This window comes from Chanos chanos, chromosome 2 (assembly GCF_902362185.1).
Source record: "Chanos chanos chromosome 2, fChaCha1.1, whole genome shotgun sequence".
In the NCBI taxonomy this organism is placed as follows: Eukaryota; Metazoa; Chordata; class Actinopteri; order Gonorynchiformes; family Chanidae; genus Chanos; species Chanos chanos.
Genome location: NC_044496.1, coordinates 40,321,314 through 40,345,659, shown reverse-complemented (window position 1 = coordinate 40,345,659; position 24,346 = coordinate 40,321,314). Strand labels below are relative to the sequence as shown.

At 41.4% G+C, this 24,346-nt stretch overlaps 1 protein-coding gene across 1 annotated transcript in view; it reads left to right on the top strand.

Moving 5' to 3' along the window:
- slco3a1a (solute carrier organic anion transporter family member 3A1a) overlaps positions 1–24,346 on the top strand; it is a 38,589-nt gene that overhangs the window by 11,768 nt on the left and 2,475 nt on the right. The window contains exons 3-7 of the mRNA XM_030766298.1: positions 20,146–20,244; positions 21,018–21,275; positions 22,547–22,711; positions 23,087–23,285; positions 23,519–23,654. Coding sequence (XP_030622158.1) covers positions 20,146–20,244; positions 21,018–21,275; positions 22,547–22,711; positions 23,087–23,285; positions 23,519–23,654 — 857 coding nt within the window. The remainder of the gene's footprint in view (positions 1–20,145; positions 20,245–21,017; positions 21,276–22,546; positions 22,712–23,086; positions 23,286–23,518; positions 23,655–24,346) is intronic.

Here is a 24,346-nt window from a genome sequence, read left to right as displayed (position 1 = left end):
ACACGGCCTGCTCTGGGCACCGTCACAGAGGAAAGGCAAAGCAGAAATGACAGATTAGCTGCTGATGGAGGCAGGGGAGACAAAGGTCCCTCTTTTTCTGTCCTGGGCTGGAGGCAGGACAAGTGCTCCTTCTCTCGTTCAGTGAGCGCCACAATTGCTTTATTCAGACCTGTGCTTTCTCACCCTGTTGTGAAACACCACATGGCTGTGTACTCACATTTGGGTGTCTTACACGCAGCACGCCAGCTTTGGAATCTCAAGTTTCTTGTTCCGTAATTTACACAACTTAAAATCTGACCTGTTAAAAAAAGTCAGCCATGGCTTCAGTTGCAGATGGAGGACCTCAAGTCTTATCAAACAGTGCTATTAAAAGGCTAAAAGATTTGAAGTCATGTGGTCAAAATCATTCTCCTCAGATTTTGGATCTAAATGGTCCTTAGTTTTTATTACCATTACTTTGAAGCCTTCTTACCAAAATAGTGGATGAGAATAGCAATTATCAACACTCTTTTGAACATTAGCTGAAATCATCTTCATGCTCATTTTCATGTTTGTGAAATTTTGGAAGTGACTGATGTGGTTGAGGTCCAGTGCACTGTCAGATCCTCGAGAGAGACATGTCAACATCACTGCTAAAATGTTCTGGCTTGGCACCGTGGCATCGTTCGGGGCGTGTTTATATAAGCTACTTAAACTCTGCACATGTAATGTCATCTTGAAGGATTAGATTCTAAATGGGTTTTCCATCTCTGAGATAAGCCCTGTGCCTGGAGTGTGCCTCACCAACTTCAGCTTGTTTCGGCTGAAGAGAACCAAGGACGAAAGGGCCCTCACAGTACATGGGCCAGAAAGACAGACCTTATTCTCCCTCAATCAAATGAATCCAACCCTCTGCTTCACTTAGACCGCTGGCTGTCATCACCTGTATTACCATCTCAGACAGATGGAGTGAAACTTTCCTGAAAGTTTGTCACATGTGCGTCAGTGGCACACTGTATTTTTTATCAGGATGGAGTAATCTAAATAGGCCAGCAATTAGGTGGTCAGCAGATATTCTTAGAAAGGAAAAACTAATCACATTTGTAGGGAGAGTAACTGTGTTAAGATGATTACACAGAGGGGAAAGAACGTCCACCTTGAGAGAAGAGAAGTCACTGACTGGGGATACACATAGACTAGCTATTATTGAAATGGAACAAGCACAGACATTATTAAGATCCAAGCTCTCATCAAATTAGGGTTGTAAAATCACTCCTTTTGTATCAGCTGGCATCAGTCTAATTTAATCCTATCATTTGTCAACCCTGTTCATCAGTCAGTCCAAACAAATCCCAGCTAATTGAAAACAGGGTGCACTTCTACTCTTCTTAGTATAACAGGACCCAAATAAACCACTGGCTTCTTGTGTCCCTTCTAAGAGACTATACCTTCCTTATATCTGTCGAAATGAAAAAAATGATTCGTTTGTTCAGTTTGGAGAGCATGTTTCTTTTGTTTAGTGTAACCCTGATTGAGCACAACAGAGCTGCAAAGGCTGGCTTTCGAATAGCTTGATACATCGAGGTTGGCATTTCCTCTTGTTAAATGTCAAATGGTGTTGCTAAGTTTCGTTATATCTTGTTTGACCACCTGTTCTTGCCGTTGGTGCAGGCCTGTTTTGTTTAACTGGTTTTGTGCACATATATAGAGCATTGATGGTGGCCTGGGCTATGTGGACTGATAATGTCTATCATGCAGCTCTCCCTTTGTGATAGTGCAGTCTGAAGACAAGCTTTGAATGGCTATAAAAGACAAATGGGGTACTGAATGTGTCACTTTTGGCAGAAAGCTTTATGTTATGTGAAAACTTTGGTTTCAGTGAGAGACACCACTGTAGGGAGGCCATTCATCTTTGGCCCTTCAACTTTGAGGACTTGTTGTAGCTTGGTACAATTATATAAATGCTGTCAGACTCTTATGGAACTCAACACATAGTCTGGATCCTTCATGCAGAACTCTGAGAAGTGATGAGGTGATGATCCACAATGCAGTTTTTTCAACAGTGCAGGCCCAAAGGCCGAAAATCAGAGACCGGCAAACTCGTCATATCAGAGGCCATGTTTGAGCTGTATCTCCCCTCACTGGGGGGTAGACCACAGAGGACCTGGATGGCTTACTCTGAATTCTGTTCAATGCATTCCCTCCTGCCAGATGAGCTCTACTCCTCCAGCTGGGTTCACTACACAAGAGATGAGAGAAGCTTGAATTTGGGAAGCCCTTATATAGGTCACGCCTCTGGTTGAAGTGGGTCAACGCAGGATAACAGACGTGGTCCAAAGAACTCCCAGGGCCCTTCTACTTCAGCAGCTCCTACAAGTCTCAGCCTCAGTTCTCCCTCCTTACCTATACTTACAGACCTTGTATTTCTGCTCTGTGAATTTATTCTGTAAGTAGAGAGAGGATACTGACATGTCCTAGCCTGCTAGCTGCCTCCCTGACCCTGATTGTCACTGGCTTACTGGCCTTAAGCCTCAGCTTGGCCGTAGGCTTTGTCTGAGAGCTCCGGCGGAAGGGGGGTGGGGGAGTGGTGGACAGAGGGTGGTCGTCATAACCTCATCATCTCCTTCTCAGTCTCCAATCCCTGCCGCCTCACTAAACCCATTGCCACACGGCCTTCTCTGGGAAATCTGGGTCACAGGCCCTGTTGCTGCTGATTAAAAAGGGGATTTTTTTTTCTTTTTTTGGGTAGCAGTGGTAGTAAAGTGCAGTGGCATCATAAGTGCCACATCAGTGTGTGGTTGTCATGGAAATACATGGTTGTCTCACTTTATTTTGTTGTTGTTGTTTGTTTTGTTTTTTACTATTAGATTAACTGTTCAGTCTCTACCCTATCTTAGCACCAGTGTCATGTTCTCTGGCTTACTGTCAGTCTGTTGGGTAGGATATAGCTGTTATAGGGCATAATTAGACCTTGGATGTGCTACACAGGGAAACAGTTTGCATCTTATGGTGGACCTAGTTAGCATTGTGTCTCACCAACAGGCCAAACAGCCATCCTTTTTCGCTCAGTCTGCAAAAGCGTTGCTCATTTTTATCAGGTTAGACTGTCCTTGTGCGTGGTGCTTTAAAACCTGCAGATTCACTTTTCCTCTCTGGCATTAGCACAAATCCCTGGCCTCATTGATTGAGTGGTCTGTAAGTAGTGGCTTGTGCAGGCTCTCAGGATTACCCTTTAGCATGTTCAGCACTCTACCTCGAGCATCAATGCTGACGTGGAGCGCAGGATAAGATTGCTTAATTAAATTAATGTGGATCAATAGGTTGGGCAGTAATTATTACAAACGATCAGACGCTCAATTTGAATCAACTTTTATTAGGTAACCGGCTATTTCTGCTGCTTTTGGTCTCTATTCATTCCCCCGATGAAAAAGGAGCAGCGCTGTCATTTTAAACGTAACCTAATCACATGCAATGATCAAGGCAAAGCACTTAATGAAACAGGAGAGTTATTGTGTATCAAAATAACGCTCAGATAACGTAACACTTCAGGTTTCCAAACCACAGCACAACTGTTTACCCAACAAAAGTGAATGAAAGTCGATTGACCACATCTACAGTGCCTGTGATCAATACTGACCTAAGATAAATTACTCTAGTGTCATGCTGTTGCACCAGTATATCACCTCAGCATTTTGCCTTAAGCAAAATCTTTGATTTTGCCGTGCAAAGTCTATTATTGGAGTGAATGCAGTGTGAGCTGTCCATCAGCCCAGCTGCCAACATCTCTGTAACATTTGACAGACTTCTTCAGCTTTCCTCCATTCCTCAGGATGCAGCACAATCAGTGGCTAATTGCAATGTATAGCGGACGTGCTTTCGCCCAAATGGCTTGATTAAATAGTCGCCTGGTTCCTCCATTGAATGCGTCCAGGATCTGGAACCATGCTGTTGGCGCCTTTACCCTGGTAATTAGCCCACACCACCTGCTGAAGGAGCTTGTAGCAGCTGCAGGAATTGAGCCCCAACTCCCCTAATCTCCTCCTCTTCCTCAATGGGGCAGCTGGGTGCTCTCCAGTCCAGGACTGAAGAGGACCATAGCCTGCCCAAACAGCATGGTAGAAAGCCTTTTCAGAGACTACCCACAAGGACCCCTTGTTCCTCCTCAATTCTGCCTGATGGAAGCATTTGAAACAGCAGCACCAGTCCAACCACATTCGTAGTATCAGTGCACAAAATTTAGCTGCTGGCTGTCAGACTGTCTGTCGCTGTCGCCCCCTCTCTCACTTTATCTTTATGCCTCCCCTCTCGTTTTTCTGACCTTGTACTGTAGCTAGAACCGACAGGCCAGCGATGGAGGATAGAGCCCATCTAGGCCTCGTCTGTTTGCAAACATGCCAAGTCTGTTTTTGTAGTCTCACTGCATCGAAAGACTATCATTATTACTTTGCATGTGCCGTAGGCTAACATTATTGTAATAATTGCTAAGCCTGAACAACACTGTGGAAAATATTCTTTATTTCTCAGCAGGGGCCTGCTCTGGTGCTGTTTGTCTCTCCAGCACAATGAGAGTAAAGATAATGAACATGGCATGCTGGATGCACTTCCTGCCTTTCCTCCCACTGTTTGAACAATTTTTTTTTCTCTAAAACTTCAGATTAAATGTGCTCTCTGCTCATCTCCTACAAAATGGCTCTCATTAATCATTTCATGCCTAATAGTGTTTTCTTTTTTTTTTTCAACTCAGTTGAACTCCATCATAAAATCCCCATAAGGCCATGTAAATACAGATATTAAGAAGTATATGAAACCAATCAAGGCTGCGGCTAGACATCTGTAATATTGCAACGAACTGCAATTAGTTTCACATATCATTCCTATTCCATTGGATACTGCTTGGTATAACAAGGCAGTAATGCTTATGGTACAGCTAGATTGGATGTAGACTTGTGGAAAATTTCTACTCTCAGTAATTTAACATGAATCATCATTTTTGTTTGCCGAGCCTCAATGTATGTTGTTTAAGTGTTTGCCTTAACTACGCAACACTGTTGACTCCATCATGGTGGTCTGTGCTGCCTCAGCAGTTAACTGCACATTGCTCTGTTTTCTGTATGCACAAGTCCTCCACAAGGAGTCTAAGAAAATGCATGCAAACACAGATCTGTATCACAAGCCTTAGTAGGCAGGCAAGGAGGCATTTCCCTGCATGCTTTTGTCCTTAAATGGTCCATCTCTGAAGTGAAGGCCAGGCCATGTTGTCATTGTCAAGCTCCATCTTCACTGAGTGGAGTTATGTCCTCGTAAATAAGACTGTGCAACCCATACACCATCACTCTGAGGGAGACTGAGAAATATTGATAAAATGACACCTCAGTGTCATAGATTCCTTTTTTTTTATTGTCTAGATCAAATTCTTTATTCACATCCATAAGATAGAGTCCTGTCATTACAAGGGTCAAGGCTTTGTTTTACAGATTTTTTTTCCACGTCCATGTACAATAGCCTGAAAAGAACAGTTTATTTTCAGCCTCTCTGAGCCATTTATCTTCACTTGTTCTAATGACTGTGGCCCACATACTGTTTATCTTTTGCATGGAATAATGGTCCTATAAAGGAGTATAATGTTGCTGTAATGTATGGTATTCAACTTCATATTAGACAGCATGAGCTTTTTATAGATCCAAGAGTTTTATTGCCATGACAACATCCCACTGTTCCATTAGACTTGCGTATCTTACTTGAGAAACTATGTTTTTCTGTACCTTGGATGACCATAGTAAGCTGGGGACTGTGTTTCCTTACTACAGTACACTAGGCAGTAATGGTAGAGCTAGAGACTGAAGGGTCATGGTTTTCAGCTCCAAGCATGTGCATTCACTGCCATTGTGCCTTAAGCAAAGTACTTAAAGGTTGCTCTGAAGGTAGGTGACTTCTGACATGGGGAGGGATTATTGTAAAATGCTAAGCATATGCTCATCAGCCAAATGAAAGCATTGTATACTCAGACACATAAAATATTCTTGTGTCCATTTTGCTGTGCTGATCTTCATATAACATTTTATTATATGTTTTAAGTTATTTCCCAATACAATGCCAAGCATTAGATGATTGAACAGACTCACTGTTGTACGTGTCAGGTGAATCTTTGCAGGTCAAAGTTTGTAATTCAGCGTTTTCAAGTCAACTGCTTGGTTTTATGAGACAGGACTAAATGCAGTGGTACTTTATACTCAAACTGTGGTGCGTCCAAACTGCCTTTGACCAAACCTGACTCTAGAACCCTGTGGGAAGTCATGATGACTTCTGGGAGGCTTAGGTCCACCGTGTACGTGGTTCAATATTATCAGTGTTACCAAGGCCAGCTGGAGGAGAGCAGTCAAGAGGAACAATAGAAATAACCACCTGAAACTGGCCAGACCTCACAGGTGCCTCTGAGACTTCAGGGAAATAGACATACTGGTGCCTCCCATTAGAACTTGTACATGTCGTGTGTGGGTCCAAAGCCTTGATTCATACTTCATAGATGAACGTTTTCTGTTTGATGTTTTTGTAGCTAATAACAGGTTTTTCATAACTGACAGGTTTTATGAAATTTAAACCATCAGGTGCCATTAACACAACAACTGAAACAAAAACACTGCCTAATTATGTGCACTGTAATACGCCTAATCACTCATAGCACACTCACAGAGGGTTTAACACGTGCTCTCAGCTCCTGTCTCCGCGTGACTCTGATTGGCTTAATAAAGCTTTGTTTTTCGCTGATGTTTTCTCAGGCTACCAAGTTTCTTTGAAAGATAGGTGACAGAGGATGATCTTAAAGTAATGCTATTTGATGGTTTGAGTTGAGACCCTGGTTTAGTGTAGCGCTGTATGGTTTGTGTTCGTTATTTAGGTCAGCATGGCTAAGAAGAGCAGCAGTGAGAGTCATACTTAAAGATAATTAACATATGATTCCTGATAATAACTCATACGAGGTTCTAACTAAGATGCTTGCTTAAAACATCTAATACTGCAGCACTATCCTCATGGCGTTTTCAGAGGACAGCTCTGTCCTCAGTACCAAACAAGTTAAGTTTGGTCACATTCATTAGATTTTGGAACATAGTCACACATATTTCAAAGCTTAGTGTAATATGGGCAGAGAGGATCATAGTCCAGACCAGACTGTTTGTTTATGTGCTCTTTATTTAGTTAAGATCTGCCCTGTTCTCATCCGCCTTGTTTATGTGGTTTTCACAAAACCAGACTTACCTCTCAGAAGCTGATCGATGAAACCATTTTGGCTCATAACCTTTAACTTAGTGGAGAATGTGTATCCTTGTCACAGAATAATGAGCCTTGGCCTTTAAAAGAGAAGTAGTAGGTAATATTGTTGCAAAACTCAGAATATGTTCCCATAAAATAACTTATAGCTCCTTTAATGTCTATCTGTCCTATGTCGTTTCCTCATAGCTAGAATATAAGAGGAAGATCTCGAATCTCACCCAAATCCTGTCTGAAAATGCTCAGTGCTCTACAGGCCTGTAGACATTTCAACATGAATTGCGATGTTGTATTCATTGCAGCATTTAGTTGATAAATAGTTGATGTAAACAGCTTTGGTCCACTTCCCTGTTTGTGGCTTTCATGTGACAGTACTGTGTTGGTGATTCAAATTGTGTGTGACCACACTGGGGAGGTTGGTCCCTTTGGCTATTAGCGAGACATGTCTTCACATGTTACATGCTGACTGAGGGGCACGAGACTGTGTAGCTCTTTATACCGTCCTCTCTATCTGTCTGTCCAGCCTTGACAGTCAGGGCAAGGTGACTGTGCTTAGACCGCAGAGGGGACAGTGTTGTGCATGAGAGCATCTTCATTTCAACAGCCTGCAATCAATAATTCATCTCTCTCTCTCCCTCTCTCTCTCTCACACCCACACACACACACACACGCACACAATCATTCTCTATTTTTTTTTTTGCTGGGGAGTACCTTGGCTCTGGTCTTTTGGATTTCTGTGTGCTGAGACATGTCGAATGAGTGAAATGTAGAACCCTCTAGAACATGTTTTGTACAGTGTGTGAGGTCCACTTAATTAAGACTCTTGCCTTGGCACTGGGCAGCGGTGCTGCATAAACATGGCTCCAGCAAATTTGGTCTTTCCGTGATTCTGCTGTGTTTCTGTCTGTCCTGAGTCTGCACGAGCAGTTACAGCTTCGCAGTTAGAGCATTTCCCAGTGTGCTAGCAGTGAGCGCCGTTGGCTAACACAGACTGTGTGTTCTTTGCACGAATATCCTCCCTGGCTGAGAAATCAATGACTGCCAAAACATGCCGCTACTGTTGAATGCTTTGAGGGGAGAGAAGGAATAAGCCTCCTCTTTGGCAGGCTAGCACTAACTTGGCTAATGGAAAGCAAGGCAGTTTGCCTGACCTCAACCTCTGTATGCCACAGCGAACTTTCTTCAGCACTGTCTGGAATTTTGCTGCTTTCATCTTACCATTCAGAAACCCCACGCGTGTTAATTAAAGACTGCATATCAGAAATGAAGTTTCCGTGACCGAGCTATCTCTCAGACTATTTCAGTTCTTGAAAATAGAGATTGTTTCCTTGTGGGCTTGTTTTTTTTTTTTTTTTTTTTTTATGAATGTCAAGGGCTGTCATTTGATAAGCAGAAGTTGCATCATCATCATCCCCATCATCACATCTTTACCATTTTTTTTCATTAATAAATGACCAACTCATATATTATTCAGCACAGTAGTGTTAAGGTAGTCTAAAATAAGATATCCAGTATGTGGCCAGCAACTTGTAAATTATATAATGTGAATGTGTGGAAGATGTGTTCTTCTTTTGCTCTAGTCTGGCCAAAGGGCAAGGAAGTCCCATTTCGAGGCACAGCTCTGGGGTAAATTGTAAGGAAATAGCTTATTTTTTCCCATGCTCTGGGAAAACCAAACAGTTTTTAAATGGCTCAGATGGAAAGTGAAAGCTTCATGACCTCTGTATTAACTCTGAGAGAATGTCTGTGTTCACAGACGCACAGGCCCTCGGGGCAAAACCTTTATTCGCACCATCACTTATTTGCTCAGCTGACACTGCTTAGGGTGACTGAAAACCGCTTGCTCTTCTCAGTATTCTTCTGATCTTTTTTTTTCTGGTCAATCTTCTGAATGTGGAGTAAGGTGTGGGTCATTTCTGGAGCTATATTCCATCCAGGTGTTTCCCTCATTGTTTGTCTTTCCCGGCCTCAATAAAAGGTGCTTTTAATGGCACTGAGCCCTGACGAGGAGCATATGAGTTTAGTTTGATCTTTTATTCATCTGAGAAGCGCAGAATGAGGTGGACTCTCGCAACTGAAAACTGAACTGAAAACTAAAAATGTTGCATATCCTCTACAGGATTCAAGCACCTCATGCCTTAAACATAATTACACTTTTTTGTTTTTTCCTTTTTTTCAGGTTATGGGCGAGCGGTTGTTTACAAAGTCAACAATTTCAGTAATTTCGACAGACTGTCACCCCTTGTCCTATGCACTGAGAATGTATCCTATGTAATAGAGGATGCCTCGTGTCAGTGGGAAAATAACAGATTGTTGTTACTTTAAGTTTCATGACCTGGCTGAAGTTAACAGCCCAGAACTAAGAGCTCTTTGTTGGAGGCACCTCTTGAAAAGTCTAGAAGTTACTCCACCTTGTGCATGGCTATGCTAACAAGTTCCTGACTCATCTCTTATATGCACGCCAACCCCTGCACTATTACAGTGTCCCTGGACTGCCAAAATGTCCCATCTTGTTCATGAAGTGTCAGCTCTGATGTTATTTTCTGTCAGTTAACACCGCAGGGTAAGCAAAGGAGGGCTTGTGTTGTGTGTGCCAGCTCTCTCTCTCTCTCTCTCTCTCTCTCGCTCTCTCTCTCGCCTCCTTCCTCCCTCATTTTAGGACCTCTTTCCTTAGATTCTCCCCAGAAAGGTTCATCATTTATAAGATCAGACACTGTCAGACGAGTGCTATATGATGAGACATCGTTGTGGCAGGGAGAGAGATTGGTGTGTAGAGGTTTGATGTTGTTTGATTGGTGGTTGAATTTATAGTTCCTGCTTTTTTAAACAAGTTGTCAGGTTATGACTGCTGCTTAGTGTCAGACCTGGTTAGTTTACACTCATGCCCTTACTTCCAGTTTCCCACACTACAAATAACTGTATTCATCCATGCATCCATGCACAATTAATATGTGGATAAGCTTATGATGTGTATTGTAGGTTGTGGATTAATAGTTTGAAACTCTGTCAACTGAAGCAGTATCTATACTAACACGTGTTCTTTGCCACAGCTGTAATCTAACAGCCTCTCTTTTTAACACTTCACCTTCTATCCCTGCCAACCAAGAAAAGCTGAAATTCCCAAGAGAACAGAGGCTCCCTCGGACTAGTCTGGGCCATTTTGTGTTGTTCAAGAATGACGTGTGTGTGTGTGTGTGTGTGTGCACGCGTCCGTGTGTGTGTGCGTCCGTGTGCATGTATGTATGGGCGTGTGTGTGTGAACATGCTCAACAAACTCAGGTAGGATTAGTCATCCCAGGACACTTACCAAACTTGTGCAAGATTAATGAAAAGGAACAGGGAATTCCCGTCACATAGCCAGCTGCTGATAAAAAGCAACTGGCAGCATATGCACACACAAAATGGGACTTTTTGCAGAATGTGGTATGTTTATTTAGGCAGGGTTGGATATGTTTGGATTTTATTGATAACAGTACTACAATCAATACTGCTTATTGATACCAATACTTATTAATACTCTTATTGATACTGTTTCAGAGACTGTCTTTCTGTTTTAGTTAGTCCTAACTAATAGATTCAAGAATAACAGTAGTGTAATTTTCCTGAGTAATGCTTGTGAATCCATAGTTATTGCTACCTTTGACAAATTTCCACCACTAGGCTATGTTCTTTTCCACCTCCTGAGTATGTCAATGTGTTCCTTGATCAGTCAATGTCAGTGTGTTCCTTACGAGACTATACTGGCATTTTGAATTTGGGTGTGTTTTGTTTTCTTCTTACACTTGGTATAACTCAGGACACTGACATTTGTATGACTTATAAAAAGGTGTGAACATGTATGTGTGGATGTGAATGTGTATGTGTGAGAGAGAGAGAGAGAGTGTGTGTTTGGTTGTGTACATGTTGTATTGATAATACCTGATATACTTGTTTTTAGCTAATTTTTAGGAATTAGTAAGCTAAGCTCTGAAAAAAAAGCCGAAAACCAAATTCAGAAGGTTTAGTATATTCGTGAACAATTTGGCCAGTAACAAATGGAGCGATTGACCTGTTTCAACTAATGCATGTTAGCTACCTTGAGTCTGACTAGTTCAGTCCGACGGGTTCGAGTTTTCGTTTGGGGGTTTGCAAACCCCTAGGGGTTTGTGGTGGTATTGTAGGGGGAGTTTGTGAAATTTCTTGGTTTGTGAAATGTCAATGTCAAATTAAATTCACCCAGTTAATATCTCAAGTGAGGATTCAAGGAAAATAATTTGGGTTGAAGGGGCTCAGCCAACAACAAAAGATTGGGAACCCCTGGGCTAGTTGATGGGCTAGCCTTATCTGCTTCATTGAGCTTCACAGTTGGCTGGGGGTTAGCAGAGGCAGTCAACAACTCCACATCTTCAGATAAATCCCAGACCATAATTAAAGATATTTCATTGCAAGGACAGGTTTGTGGACTTAAGTAGCACATAAATACTTTTCCCTCTCATTGTTGAATCAATGGAAGTGCATCCACATTTTGTAGCGTTTGACTCTCAGCTACTCCAGCAGTTTATCACACCATGTGTGTATTATAAACCGATAACGTCAAACACAATCATTTTGCAACATCATTGTAAAGTTGGTTGGGTCCACTTGGAAATGGCATACACAGCTATACCAAAATGTTGCTATTACATAGTCAAATTCCTATAATAGTACCATTTCTGTAGAAGCTTATCAGTATACCAGTTTTGACCAATCAGCCGGTTGTAAAATAGTACGACTTCTCGATCCCCAGATTCAGACTTGTCTTTACGTGTTAGTGATATACATACATATTTTTCCATGATGCCACACAGAAAACCAGCCAGACCAGTTTAGCCATGATAGACTTCTGTGAGAATATCATGTTCTTAAAATAATAATGATTTTTCTTCATGCATTGTTCAAAAACAGGACAAACAATTACTGTTTGTATGACAGTTAGGCAGACAGAAAGCAGGCCACTGTGTATTCTAAACGGGCTATTCTAAAGGTTTCGTTAGATGCACCTGTGAGGCATTTTACTGTACACATGGAATGGCACAAGGTCCTTGGCTGCCTTTTACGAGCAGTATTTCATTGAGCCCTCAGGCTGGTCCACAACCTGGAATGGCCTACATTTTCACCTGCATGACCAAAGGAAGATGAATTAGAGAAAAATCTGTTATATGAGGGTCCCTGTAAAAAGGCCCCTGTGCAATTCTTGACTGTCTACACATTACAGGAAGTAAAAAAAAAAGGCTATCTGACGGCGTCAAACCACCCATTCCGTGGTCGTTGTGTGTAGAGAAAAGAGATGAAAATGCTCCTTGCCTCATATTTTTTCCTTGCTCACACCTACATTTTGAAAAAAAGAGTTATAGCTTTTCTTTACTGTAGATTTTACATTGTCATTTTTTTTTTTTTTTACGCAAGATCATGTCAAGTTGAGTATTGAACACATGCAAATTCCTTTGGTTCAATTACTGCAAAGACCCCATTTTGGACCAAGTTTAGAAGGTACCTTAGGGTACATTAATATCACTTATGGTACCGAGTTACAGACAACAATGAGCTGATCCCATTTGGTCTGCCTCTAAACAAATTACAGAGCAGAAGAAGACCACAGAGCAAGCCTTTGTTATGAGATTATGTCCAAGCTACTCTGCAGCAAGCATGATTCACAGGATGCTTAAACACTTTAGAACAGAATGCAAGGAACAAAATGAGTTTGTTTTGTGCTGGTACTATGACAAGGCTGCCAGATGAAAGGCATGTTTCAGGGGCCATTGTGCAAAATATTGTGGACATTTACCACCCCGACTGCTTTTGATCTGTTCCTTTCAGCCTTAATGAAGATTTTGACTGGTCATAAAATGAAGAAAACAAATTCTTGCCATGACACTGCTTAGCATAATAAATTTTACAGATTTACTAGGTTTATGATTATAGTTAATGGGGGGAAAAATGCAGTACTTCTCTCAGGAGCCTAATAGTTTTATGGGCCATTTTCATTTAATGGGGTCAGTGTTTTCTATGGGAAAATGTTTGGTATTCTGTTTTCTGTTATTGGTTTGTTAGATTACCTCCAGCAGGCCATGTCCCTGTTAAGGCTGCAGCTTTTACAGCTTAAACCCTATCTAAGTGTCTAAATATCTGCTAATAACAGAATACTGCATTATATATAGTCAAACACTGAGACTGACAAGTATCTGAGCGGCCTGTCAGTGCTTCACCTGGAGTAAGTGTCTGGAGAGTGCTGTTGGAGCCACTGTGTCTAACTTCCTTTGTCACACATCAGTAGTTTGTATGTGGAGTCATTGCTCTGGAAGGGCAGTCTTGAGGTTTGGAACATTGTGCTGAGCTGTACCCACAGACGTTGGGAGGTGTGGATGAGCAATGAAGGATCAACACAGACCTGTCAGTGGTAGCCTGTGGCGGCTCGAGATGGGGTGGGGGGCTGGGGTGTCTCTTGAACGAACTCAGGTAAATCAGCCTCCCAGTCACCAGAACGTCCATCTGTCATTCCAGAGGATAGAGGAAGGAGAGAGATCGAGAAAGAAAGAGAGAGGAGAACAGTATCCATCACTACTTAAAGCTAGACTTAGCTTGTCTGGGCTATGTCTGTTCCATAACAAATTTGGAGACTTGAAATGAGAGGAGAACTGTACCTTACCCTCCTCAACATCTAATAGAGAGATAGTTGAAGATGAAGGGATAGAAATGGTTGAGGACAAAGTGGCACGTGTACAGGAGGTGGGAGTGCATTGTGCCTATCTGGCTAGTCTCACCATGGGAGAGAGTAGGAGAGGCAGTGTCCTGCTGTTCACACGACTCTATAAATACCCCTGTTTGACTTTAGCGTTGGCCTTTATCTCATCCTCTCCGGTTTAGAGACTCTTAAAGAAAGAGGGAGGACAAATGCTAATTGGACAAATGCTGAGGAGGAAGGAGGAGGGAACAGGAACATAAACACGCTTTTGTTAAAAATGTGAACAATGAGTCAGGATTTTCTTTGTCAGGGTTTTGTTGTCGTTGTTGTTTGTTGTTTTGTTTTTGTTAGTTATGCATGTACCCTGGACTGGCGACCTGTCCAGGGTGTTTCCCCACCTTTTGCCCAATGAACGCCGGGATAGGCTCCAGCAACCCCAGCGACCCTAATTAGGATAAGCGGCTTAGATAAGGAGTGACTGAGTGATGAAGTATGCATCTAGCATGTACTCTCTCACTTCACACCCACAAAATATGCTTCATCTCATTATTTTAAAGTACCCGAAATACAGGGTATACACTGCATCATCTGAGGTGAAATTGGTTTATTTTTAACTAGGTGGATAGTATATAAGAATCATTCACATTCTCTTCACTTATTCTACTCATAATTCTAGGGGGGAAAAAGGCCATGTTTGATTAGGGATCTGCAAATCTGTTTACTTTTTCATGTCACCCTTCGGCCCTTCCTGCTTTCAGTGGTGTTCAAGCTACTGATTATGTGGTCGAAGACTGATGCAGGAAAAAACGGGTTGGGCTGCGCTTTCTTTATCTAAAACCTGACCTGTGCAACAGAACGTTAAAGAGAAACTAGGGCCTGTTCTTAAAAAGATTCAGCTTTTTTCTTAAATTCACAGTTGATTTCAGTTGACGACAGTTGAATGCAGTGAAGCTTACATTACAAATTTAACCTTTTGATTATTTTATATTTTTCTCTACTATCTATCTACTGTAATCATTTTTAAAATACACTTTCACTATTGTAGTGGTATCTTTGCAGAAGGCTGATGGAAACTTTTTCACATTGCTTTGGTGAACCCAACCTAACTGCCATTCCACGAAAAGTTTGTTACCACATCATTGTTTCCTTTTTGAGGTTTCCTGTGGGGACAGCATTAAGGTTGTTGTTGCTATGAGCAGTCAACATGTGCGGTCTCTCAGGAAACGCTTCAAGCACGTGGCCTGTCTTCCCTTGGCCAGCCAGAAAACGTATACTAGATGGAACTGTTGCAGCTGTTTCTCATGAAATCTCTGTCAGACCGAATGAATGAGTTTACTGAAAGCCAGCCGCCAACTTTTTTTTTTTATCCCAACAACTTTTGTCGCCAGGGTAATGGCTAGCATTTTGGGGCCCAAAGCTATTTTTTTTTTCTGAGGTGACCCTGTCTTCCAGCTGTTTTCCACAGAATTGGGACCAAACAAAGCAAACAAAAAAACAAAAAAGTTGTAAATCAAGTTTAAATTGTTTCTTTTCAATCAACTAATTGACAAATGATATCATACCTGTCCATTTGTAAGCCAACACATTTGCAGTATTGGATGTAGGAAAACCAATCCTCTAAAATCACAGAAAGTTTTGCTAGATATACTCGCTAGATATCGTAAAACGTCTGCAAGCATCATGCCTAGCTGCTGCAAACAGATTTGTTTTCAACTGCTGTTAGTGCGGGGTTTTTTTTTCTTTCATATTAACTCAGATGACTTGTGTGTGTGTGTATGCGTGTGAGTAAAAATTTCACTGTTTTTATAAGTTCTTTGTAAAATACGTTTATTGTACCAAAAAAAAAAAAAGCCATCATTTGTTAAGTGGTAGGACCTTTGCAGTCAGGGGAGTTTTAAAAAAAAATACACACTATCTTTTCTCAAATTCATGCTCTTTTTTCATTTCCTCTTTTTGGAGTCTCTATGACTGCACACACTTAAACCAGCCATCAAAGGACCGTTAAATTGAACATGGCAGTATGCTGACCATACCTGTACCTTAATTTAAATTCTTATTATATCTTAGAAAAGTTCTCTTGCTTTAAATCAATGTGAACAAGTCATTTTTGTTTTAAATAGAAAAACCAGTGCCATTGAAGGGTCCCTATGGTGACTTTGGGACCCAAAACGGCCATAGTCCATTTATAGCAGGAAATAGCCTTGTCCTACTCTATTCTAGGCTGATGGATTTTTCCATGGGAGGTTTTTTTTTTTTTTTTTAAGGCAAATTGCTTGGAAACTCCCAAGCATGAACTAATGGTTCTGCTACTATGGATACATATTTGTTTTTTTTTTCTCAGGTTTTGTTTAAAAATAATATCATTTTAGAAAAGGTATAACTGCACACAGTTTTGCCAGCAAACTAAGCCTATGTAGCCAACAATTCAGACTCTACGAATAGAAGCAGTCATACCAGCTACTGAATAAAGTAGACCTTTGTGGAGAGGACTTTCAGAACTCACATCAGTTGGTAGTTTAGATCCAATAGGACATGTCTCTTTTTCCTGGTCCACTTTTGTTAAATGTAATGGCAAAGATATCTGTAGATGGAGAGGTCTCTCTGCTGTCCTGTTCTGGAGTGTAGCGTGACCTTAAATAACCTTCACTGTCTGGGATTAGTGAGTCACAGGCCCTGCTATGGGCAGGAGGAGTCCAGAGAACGTTTCAAAGTATTACTTCTAAATTACTCCTAGACATTTAAGCACGCAGCAAATGTGATTCAGTGGGGCTGAAACTATTGTCATTTTTAAGTTTTGTAGAGAACAGACAAAAGACAAAATTCATTTGAAAGCCCATTGTATGAATGTAAAAAAAAAAAGATCAAATCTTTGGCTGAATGAATGTTACTATGAGGTCTGGTTTTATGTCTATTTGAGTGTGTGAGCACACAAGAGCCTTAGGTGGATGGTGAGGTCAGGAAGCAGACCTCCTCTGTCAAAGCGCACACACACACACATACACGCGCGCACACACACACACAAGCAGTGATGTGTAGCGCCTTTAATCTGAGGCATTGTAATTTACCTAGTGGTGAAACTGACTCATTTTTTCCAGCCGTTCTCTTTAATTGGCTGCTTTAGGCATATGAGTAACATCTGCCAGACTGCCTGCTGCCCCCGCTCTCCTTCCAGGCCATGGCAGAGCAAAAGATGACCCAGAGCCTGTGAGAGACTGATGCAGGGGGGCGCCGTGCCACAGTGGGGACCCCCTGTTTTCCTGCTGCTGAAATGATGTGAGACCTAGATTATTCTGTGCTACCAGTGATGTGTGGATGAGTGTGTAGGTGGATGTACACTTGTATGTGGAGTATAGTATCTAAAGGAGCTGGTGTGTGTTCATGCTCAATGGATCCAGAGACCTCTGCTACTCGTGGATGTCTGTCCAGCAGATCAGCTTTTTTCAGGCCGAATCTTCAGCCATATGAGATCTGTTTTGTTGCTCTGTTTTGGCTCTGCTCCATGTCACTCAGAAACCAAGGAAGTCAGTTTGGTTGCAACTTTTTTGATGTACTTATTTTTATGCGCAAGTGAATGTGTACGTGCGTTTATACACATATTTATGCACAATATCACGCTTGTGAACCACAGGCTTGTGTCACCATTTATTTTGAATCACAAAAAAGTGTCAGTGCCAGGAAGGATAACTGCCTATATGAAAAACAAAACAAACCACAGAAAAAACCCTGAGGGCCCAAAGGACTGATGTGCACTAACCACTTAGATATTCACAAGAATAGAAATTTAAGCTATCTGGATTTTGGCGATTTTGACCAATGTCTGGTTCATTTTGATCACTGAATGCTTTTCAGGCTGTAGTTAAAACAGGCTGTAGTTAAAACAGACTGGAGAGAAGCTATGAATGTGCACTGGTGTTTTCTCTGACCCCTATTTCGCCATGATGTGTGTGTGTGTGTATGTGTGTGTGTATGTGTCTGCGTGTGTGTTTTGCACATTTTAGAAGCTCATAATCCGTCTTGTGGATAGGGAATTATTAGATGGGGGCGTGGTCTAAAGGAAGAACAGACTTTGCGATTCAGCATGTTGCCATTGCATAATGGAAAATCAGACTAATGATGTACACTCGCAAATTTACCTCAGAACATTGGCTTCAAATTGTGTTTAGATTTACTAAACAGACTTAATCAAATGTTAGCTTATTACATACTCTCATTGCTCTTTCCCAGCCCCTTCTCTCTGCTAAACAAAGGGGCCAAGTCATCTCTCATCTCGTACATATTACACCCCGTTTTGGTGTCAGTGAGAATATTGGTTCATAATGATATGTGGCTTAATGAGACATTTGGCAGAAGGAGTAGAGTGGCCAAATAAAGACCGTTTGGATCTGCGCAGGGCTCTGTAATCTCAGTGGGCGCCATCCTGCATGTGACTCACTGGATCACTGTCACACTTTCTGACAGCATATTAATGAGGATTTGTGGCCACATTTTTCTGCCCCAGATGTCCAGTATCGCTCCTGATTTGATGGCAGTACACAGCGTCTGCTCTAATTTTGGTGCTTGATTTCTGTCTCTGGGAAATCCGCTGTTTGGCATAGCATAAACATCATTTGTCTGAACCAGGTGGATTAAGGTGGCTTTGTTGGGTTTTTTTGTGGTGTTATTGTTGTTTTGTGTGTGTTTTTTTTTTTTTAATGCAGGGAAATCCTTTGTTGTTTATTTGCCGGCTTTTGCTGGATCAAGGGTCATACTGAAGACTACCTGAGAGAAACGTGTGAACTGCAAACCATTTAGGCCCAGATGGTCATTTTAGTTTTCTACATCATCGTTTACCCCCTTGTATATTTTTAGCACACATTTTTCTCTCCCCTCAGGTCATCTTGATAGTGAAAGTGCATAAAATTGATGTTTTCCCTGTGTATCACATTCCCTTTTTGCATTTTATGATGGAGGATAAGTGCAAAGTCTGGTGTATGCCAAGGTTTTTGACTGTGGGGATTGCGCCACCATGTGGCTGAGAGACAAGTCATTCAGGTCACTGATGTGAGACACCAAGCTCTTCTCATTTTAAAGAGGCTTTGAACTGACTGACTTCAAATTCATGGTCACCATCTGTTTTAAGCCTTTTAGTGGATAAACATTATTCAGTCTCTCTGATTCTAACTGACACATGCTGTGCAGGTGATGAAGCTGTCTTATGATCTTATGATCTTCAGAAAAGGAATATTCAGAGAGAAACTGAAATTGAAGGAAAGATTTAAATACTTGTTGCATTATTTAAAGGTTTCTCACAGTTCTGAACATTGTATAGGCCACACATTATTATTTTGCCATGTGTTGAATCATAAAGCATTAGGATGTCTTTCTTAGGTCTCTGCTATATCACTTGCCCAGAGGGTGGCAGTATAGGTCCATTTTATCTTGAGATCATCTCATAAGAAGCTCCTGGGGTGCTTGGTGAGGTGTAGAACTAAGGGTGTCATTGTCTGGTGTAGTCTATGATAGGGGAGGTTCACTCTTTGCTGGACACTGATTAGTGTCAGTGGGCTCAATATAGCTCATTTGCTTACCGAGTCAAAAATCAGTAAAAAGACCAGTCTTTTAATAGCATTGTAAGTATACAGGTTTTAAACAGTGTTGCTACTTGATATCATATATAACCAGCTGTCATACCTTAAGAGCAGTGATTTAATTTAGATTTATGTTAAGATTATAGTTTTAAAATTAGTGCTTAAAATCAAGGATATGATTGTCATTAATCCAAATGTCCGAAGAGTCTAATCAGTGTTTTCTGGATTAATGTGCAGTCATTGCTTTGTAGGTTGCACAGATATACTTATTCCACTCCAGGTAGTCGACTGGCTTTCTGAATCCCAAATCTTTGCGTATTTAGGCGCTAACATACCTACAGAATTGAACTACGTTATCGGTTACTTCTAAGCCCTTTTTTCCTCTGTTTTCTGACTGTTTTTCATATTCTGAATAGAGATCCCAAGAATAAAAAAAAGAATAAAAAATATGTAATGTAAGACAGATAGATAGATAGAGAGAGAGAGAGAGAGAGAGAGAGAGAGAGAGAGAGAGAGAGAGAGAGAATCTCTCTTAATACATGTATGTTGGCCCTTATGTATTTTTGTGTGCATGTATCATTTATTAGTGTCATGGTATGTTCATATGTTCATGCTTTCTGTATTGTGTTGCAGGCATCCTTTTCTCCACACTGGTGTTTGGTCCTGCCTGTGGCTTCATCCTGGGTTCCCTGTGCACTAACATCTATGTGGATGCTTTATTTATTGACACCAGTGAGTAAACCTGTCCGTCACCTGCTCATAAATTCACTACATAGTACACAGCCCTTCACAGTCAACAGCGTATCTCAATATGACCAGGCATACCACCGATTTAAACTGAGTTTATCTGCCTGTGAACTGCTCCAAGGCACTTCCTGAGTTTAAATTATTTTTCACACTTTTTTTAAAGCAATTAGATAGTCCAAAGACTCTTTAATGCAGCATTTTTGATGCAGGAATTTAATGAGAATGACTGACTTTTCAAATGTGTCTTTAGACCCTTTCTCAAACTTCCCTTTTAAAAGCTAATGAGTGTAGCACTGGGAAATGAGCTGGATGTTTGCCAAGGAACAAGTGTTTGTGTCTCCAACAATTAGGTTGGATAAACCCAGCTACAATCCAAAATCCTCATAACCATCTTTGAGACTCCAAAAGCTTTTAGAGGCATTTAAACAGCTACCATGTTCCATCTAATAGATATGTTCTTCTAGATAATTGGCAGTGAAGAAAATCATCTCTCGTTTTCTGTTCATTTCAGCATTCAACCTTGTCCAGTCAATTGCATGCTTCTTTTGCAAAACCATTGAAATAACAGCTTAAGAAACTGAGGATTGTGTCTGAATTCAGAAGGCTGCATGTCCCACATTTTTTATAACTACTGATCCATCTGCTTTGATGTGTGTGGGTTGGAGTTTTTTTGTTTTTGATTTTACATGCATGATGGTGCTCACTCTCTCTCTCTCTCTCTGTCTCTCTCTCTCTCTCTCTATCTCTCCTTCTTCCAGGCAAGCTGGGCATTACCTCTGATGACCCACGTTGGATTGGAGCTTGGTGGGGAGGTTTTCTCCTGTGCGGTGCCTTACTCTTCTTCTCAGCACTGCTTATGTTCGGTTTTCCCCAGTCTTTATCCGAAAGGCCTGAGGAGGGAGGGATGGAGAGTGAGCAGGCCATGCTTCCCTCACCTCCAGGAACACGACAGAGCAATGGAGTCCTCCGCAACCACGAACCCAACGGCAGTGCGTCCTGTTGTCAGCAACTCCGAGGTCTCACATCATAATCCCCTCCATTACTTAGATTCTCTTAAATTGCCTCTCTGTCAGTGACTGTATCTCTCTGTCAGTCTATTACTGGTTCAGCTTTAGCAACTAAAGCTACAAACTGTAGCTTTGTAATCTCATGGCTCTGCAAGGTGATAATTTAGACTCGTGCTTTTCACTGTAATTGGGGGAAAAAAATAGTAGATTAGCTTGCTGTTTGAGTTTTTGGCCTCTGATGAGGACATATGTTTGCTGGAGGATCTCAAATGAGGCTTCAGATAATGGTTTGTGTAGCAACCTAGTTAGATATATTTTAGTCCAACAGTGGTGGAGCAATCGCTCAAACTCCCACATGAAAATTGGGAGAAACGGAGAAACCGAGCTGAAACATATATTTATCTTGACCCACAAAAAAGAGGAAGCTTGAGAGAGAGAGCTACAATTACAGGGCAGAACGAAGTCCATTGTTGTGTGCGTGTGTGTGTGTGTGCACTGTAGAATAAAATTGTCACCGTGGACAAACAAAGCACAGAACACAAGCTAACTACATTGCCACAGCCAGGCTGTTTGAAATCTATCTTCTTCTTTTTTTTTTAATCTCGTTTCTTGTGTCTTTGTGTTTTATAAGGTGACAAATTGAACAATGACTTTTGTCACTTTCATTATTTTTTCCTCTGCATCCTCATAGTGAAAAAAATGTTGGTAATAGATTAAATGCTTTGCACAGCCCCATAAGCTTTGCTGTGTTATGAGAACCCTAGCAGCGAGATATATGAACGCCATACAGGGCAATGTATGGAGACTTTTTTCAGCTTTGTGTTTTATGAAGTCTGTAACACACAGCTCCGACAGCTGTCTTGTAAAATGTGGGTGATATTCACTTACGCCATGGAAGCTCGTTAAGATTTCTGCTCCGATATTTCAAGATGTACAACATAAAATTGTTTCCACTGCCGCCTCAGATGTGTGTAGAGTACTTCACAGAGAATGTAAAAATGAAGTAATTATTCTGGCCCAAAATATATCAGATTTCATGCCTTGAGTCCTTGCCTCACTTTAGTGTTTTCCACATAACAGTACAGTTCCTCTCTGTGCTAAATGGAAATAGAGCAGCGCAATGAAAATATGAGGACAGTGGAAAAGAAATGGTCTGCCCAGCACACACCTTTGAACTGGTATTTAGAGTGAAAATGTTGTGATTGGCTGGCAGAAAGCTATGTTCTGAGTGAATGCTCCCTCTAATGCTTGCTTCTTTCTCCTTTCCCCTCTTTAATCAGTGATTCCCAAGGTAACCAAGCACTTGCTGTCAAATCCAGTTTTCACCTGTATCATCCTGGCTGCCTGTATGGAGATAGCGGTGGTGGCCGGCTTTGCTGCCTTCCTAGGCAAGTACCTGGAGCAGCAGTTCAATCTAACTACCACTTCGGCCAATCAGCTTCTCGGTATGTATAAGACCCCCACCCCCCATCTCACACATACTGTACATAAACGTCAATAGACATACATAATGTAATTTTTATTCCACTCTAACATTTCGAGGCGAGACAACTTGATCTTACTTCTAGAGTTAAAACATTGGCACAGCGTTCAAGATTCAGCACATATCAAAAAGAAAAACTAGCAAAAATAAAACTGTTTCGTTCAATCCTCAACCTACCACATATCATGTATTAATTTTTGAGCCAAGTCTCATAACGCTAAAGACTATGAACTGAATGGATGCATACTTTCACTGTAAGGATCTACAAAAATGTTCAAGTATCAAATGTATATAATGTCTTTAATTATGTATGTGACTGTTCTTTTCATCTGTCTAGGTATGACTGCCATTCCGTGTGCTTGTCTGGGCATATTTCTGGGTGGTCTTCTGGTGAAGAAGCTGAATCTCTCGGCCCTGGGGGCTATCCGGATGGCCATGCTGGTTAATTTGATCTCCACTGCCTGCTATGTGTCCTTTCTCTTTCTCGGCTGTGACACTGGCCCTGTCGCCGGGGTGACCGTCCCCTACGGCAACGAGTAAGAATGGCCTTTTGTGTTCTCAAGGCTTTGTTTTCAGTGAGCAAATTCAAGCTATTATCTTTTGGGTTAAATGATTAATTCTGCAGTGCTAACACACTCAAAAGCAACATGTGTTGTAATTTAATAGTTTTGTCAGTATTTTTTATTTAATGGTACGTTTTCAGAATGGGTTTACCTGTGAAGGAATATGAACAGAGAGCTAAGCTTGTCTGTGAATAAACTCTCTCTAGGACCCTGCGAACTGGGGCGGTGCCAGGAGCTTCTTGCATCAGTAACTGTCACTGCTTCACCTCCTCTCTCAGTCCTGTATGTGGTTCCAATGGCGTCACCTACCTGTCCTCCTGCTTTGCTGGCTGCACCAAAACCGTCAAAACTGGGATGCCACCTCCCCACTCTCAGGTCATTACCCTGCTCCTCATTTTTACTCCATCTCTGTCACCCTCCGTCATTTGTTCACTTACTCTCTCTCCCACCCACAGTGTCTCTCCTTTTCTTACCTACTTAGTAGTCTGTTTCTTTCCTTCTCCCCCCCCCTCTCTTATGCTTTCTTTCTCTCCTCTCTCTTAATCTCTCTCCCTCTCTCTCTCTCTGTCTCTCTCTCTCTTTCTCCTTCTGTCTCTGTCTCTCACTTCCTAACCACTGTACATATGCTTGACTGAGGTCATCATATCATCACAGGGAGCCAGTATCATAGACACTGAGTCTGGGGACACAGTGTTCTGTCTAATGAGCATTTAATAGGCTGTTGCAATATGGCAGCCTAAAAAAAAACAGCCTCTGATGGTTTATTACACTAAATTAATCCATGGCAAAGCAAAGACTAACTTAATCTAATGTTTTTATGTCAATAATGGCAAATGTCTGTGACGATACAAGATCTTCTTCACATAGATTCTTTAGATTCTTATAGATGAGAATATATATCAACCCAGGAATACTAAATACCTCTCTTGTATCATCATCATCAGTACATCATATCATACAGTGATATCAACACACTTCCCTCATTGGGCACTGACAAAAACACATTACAGATCCATCTGTTCTGGAGGAAGGCA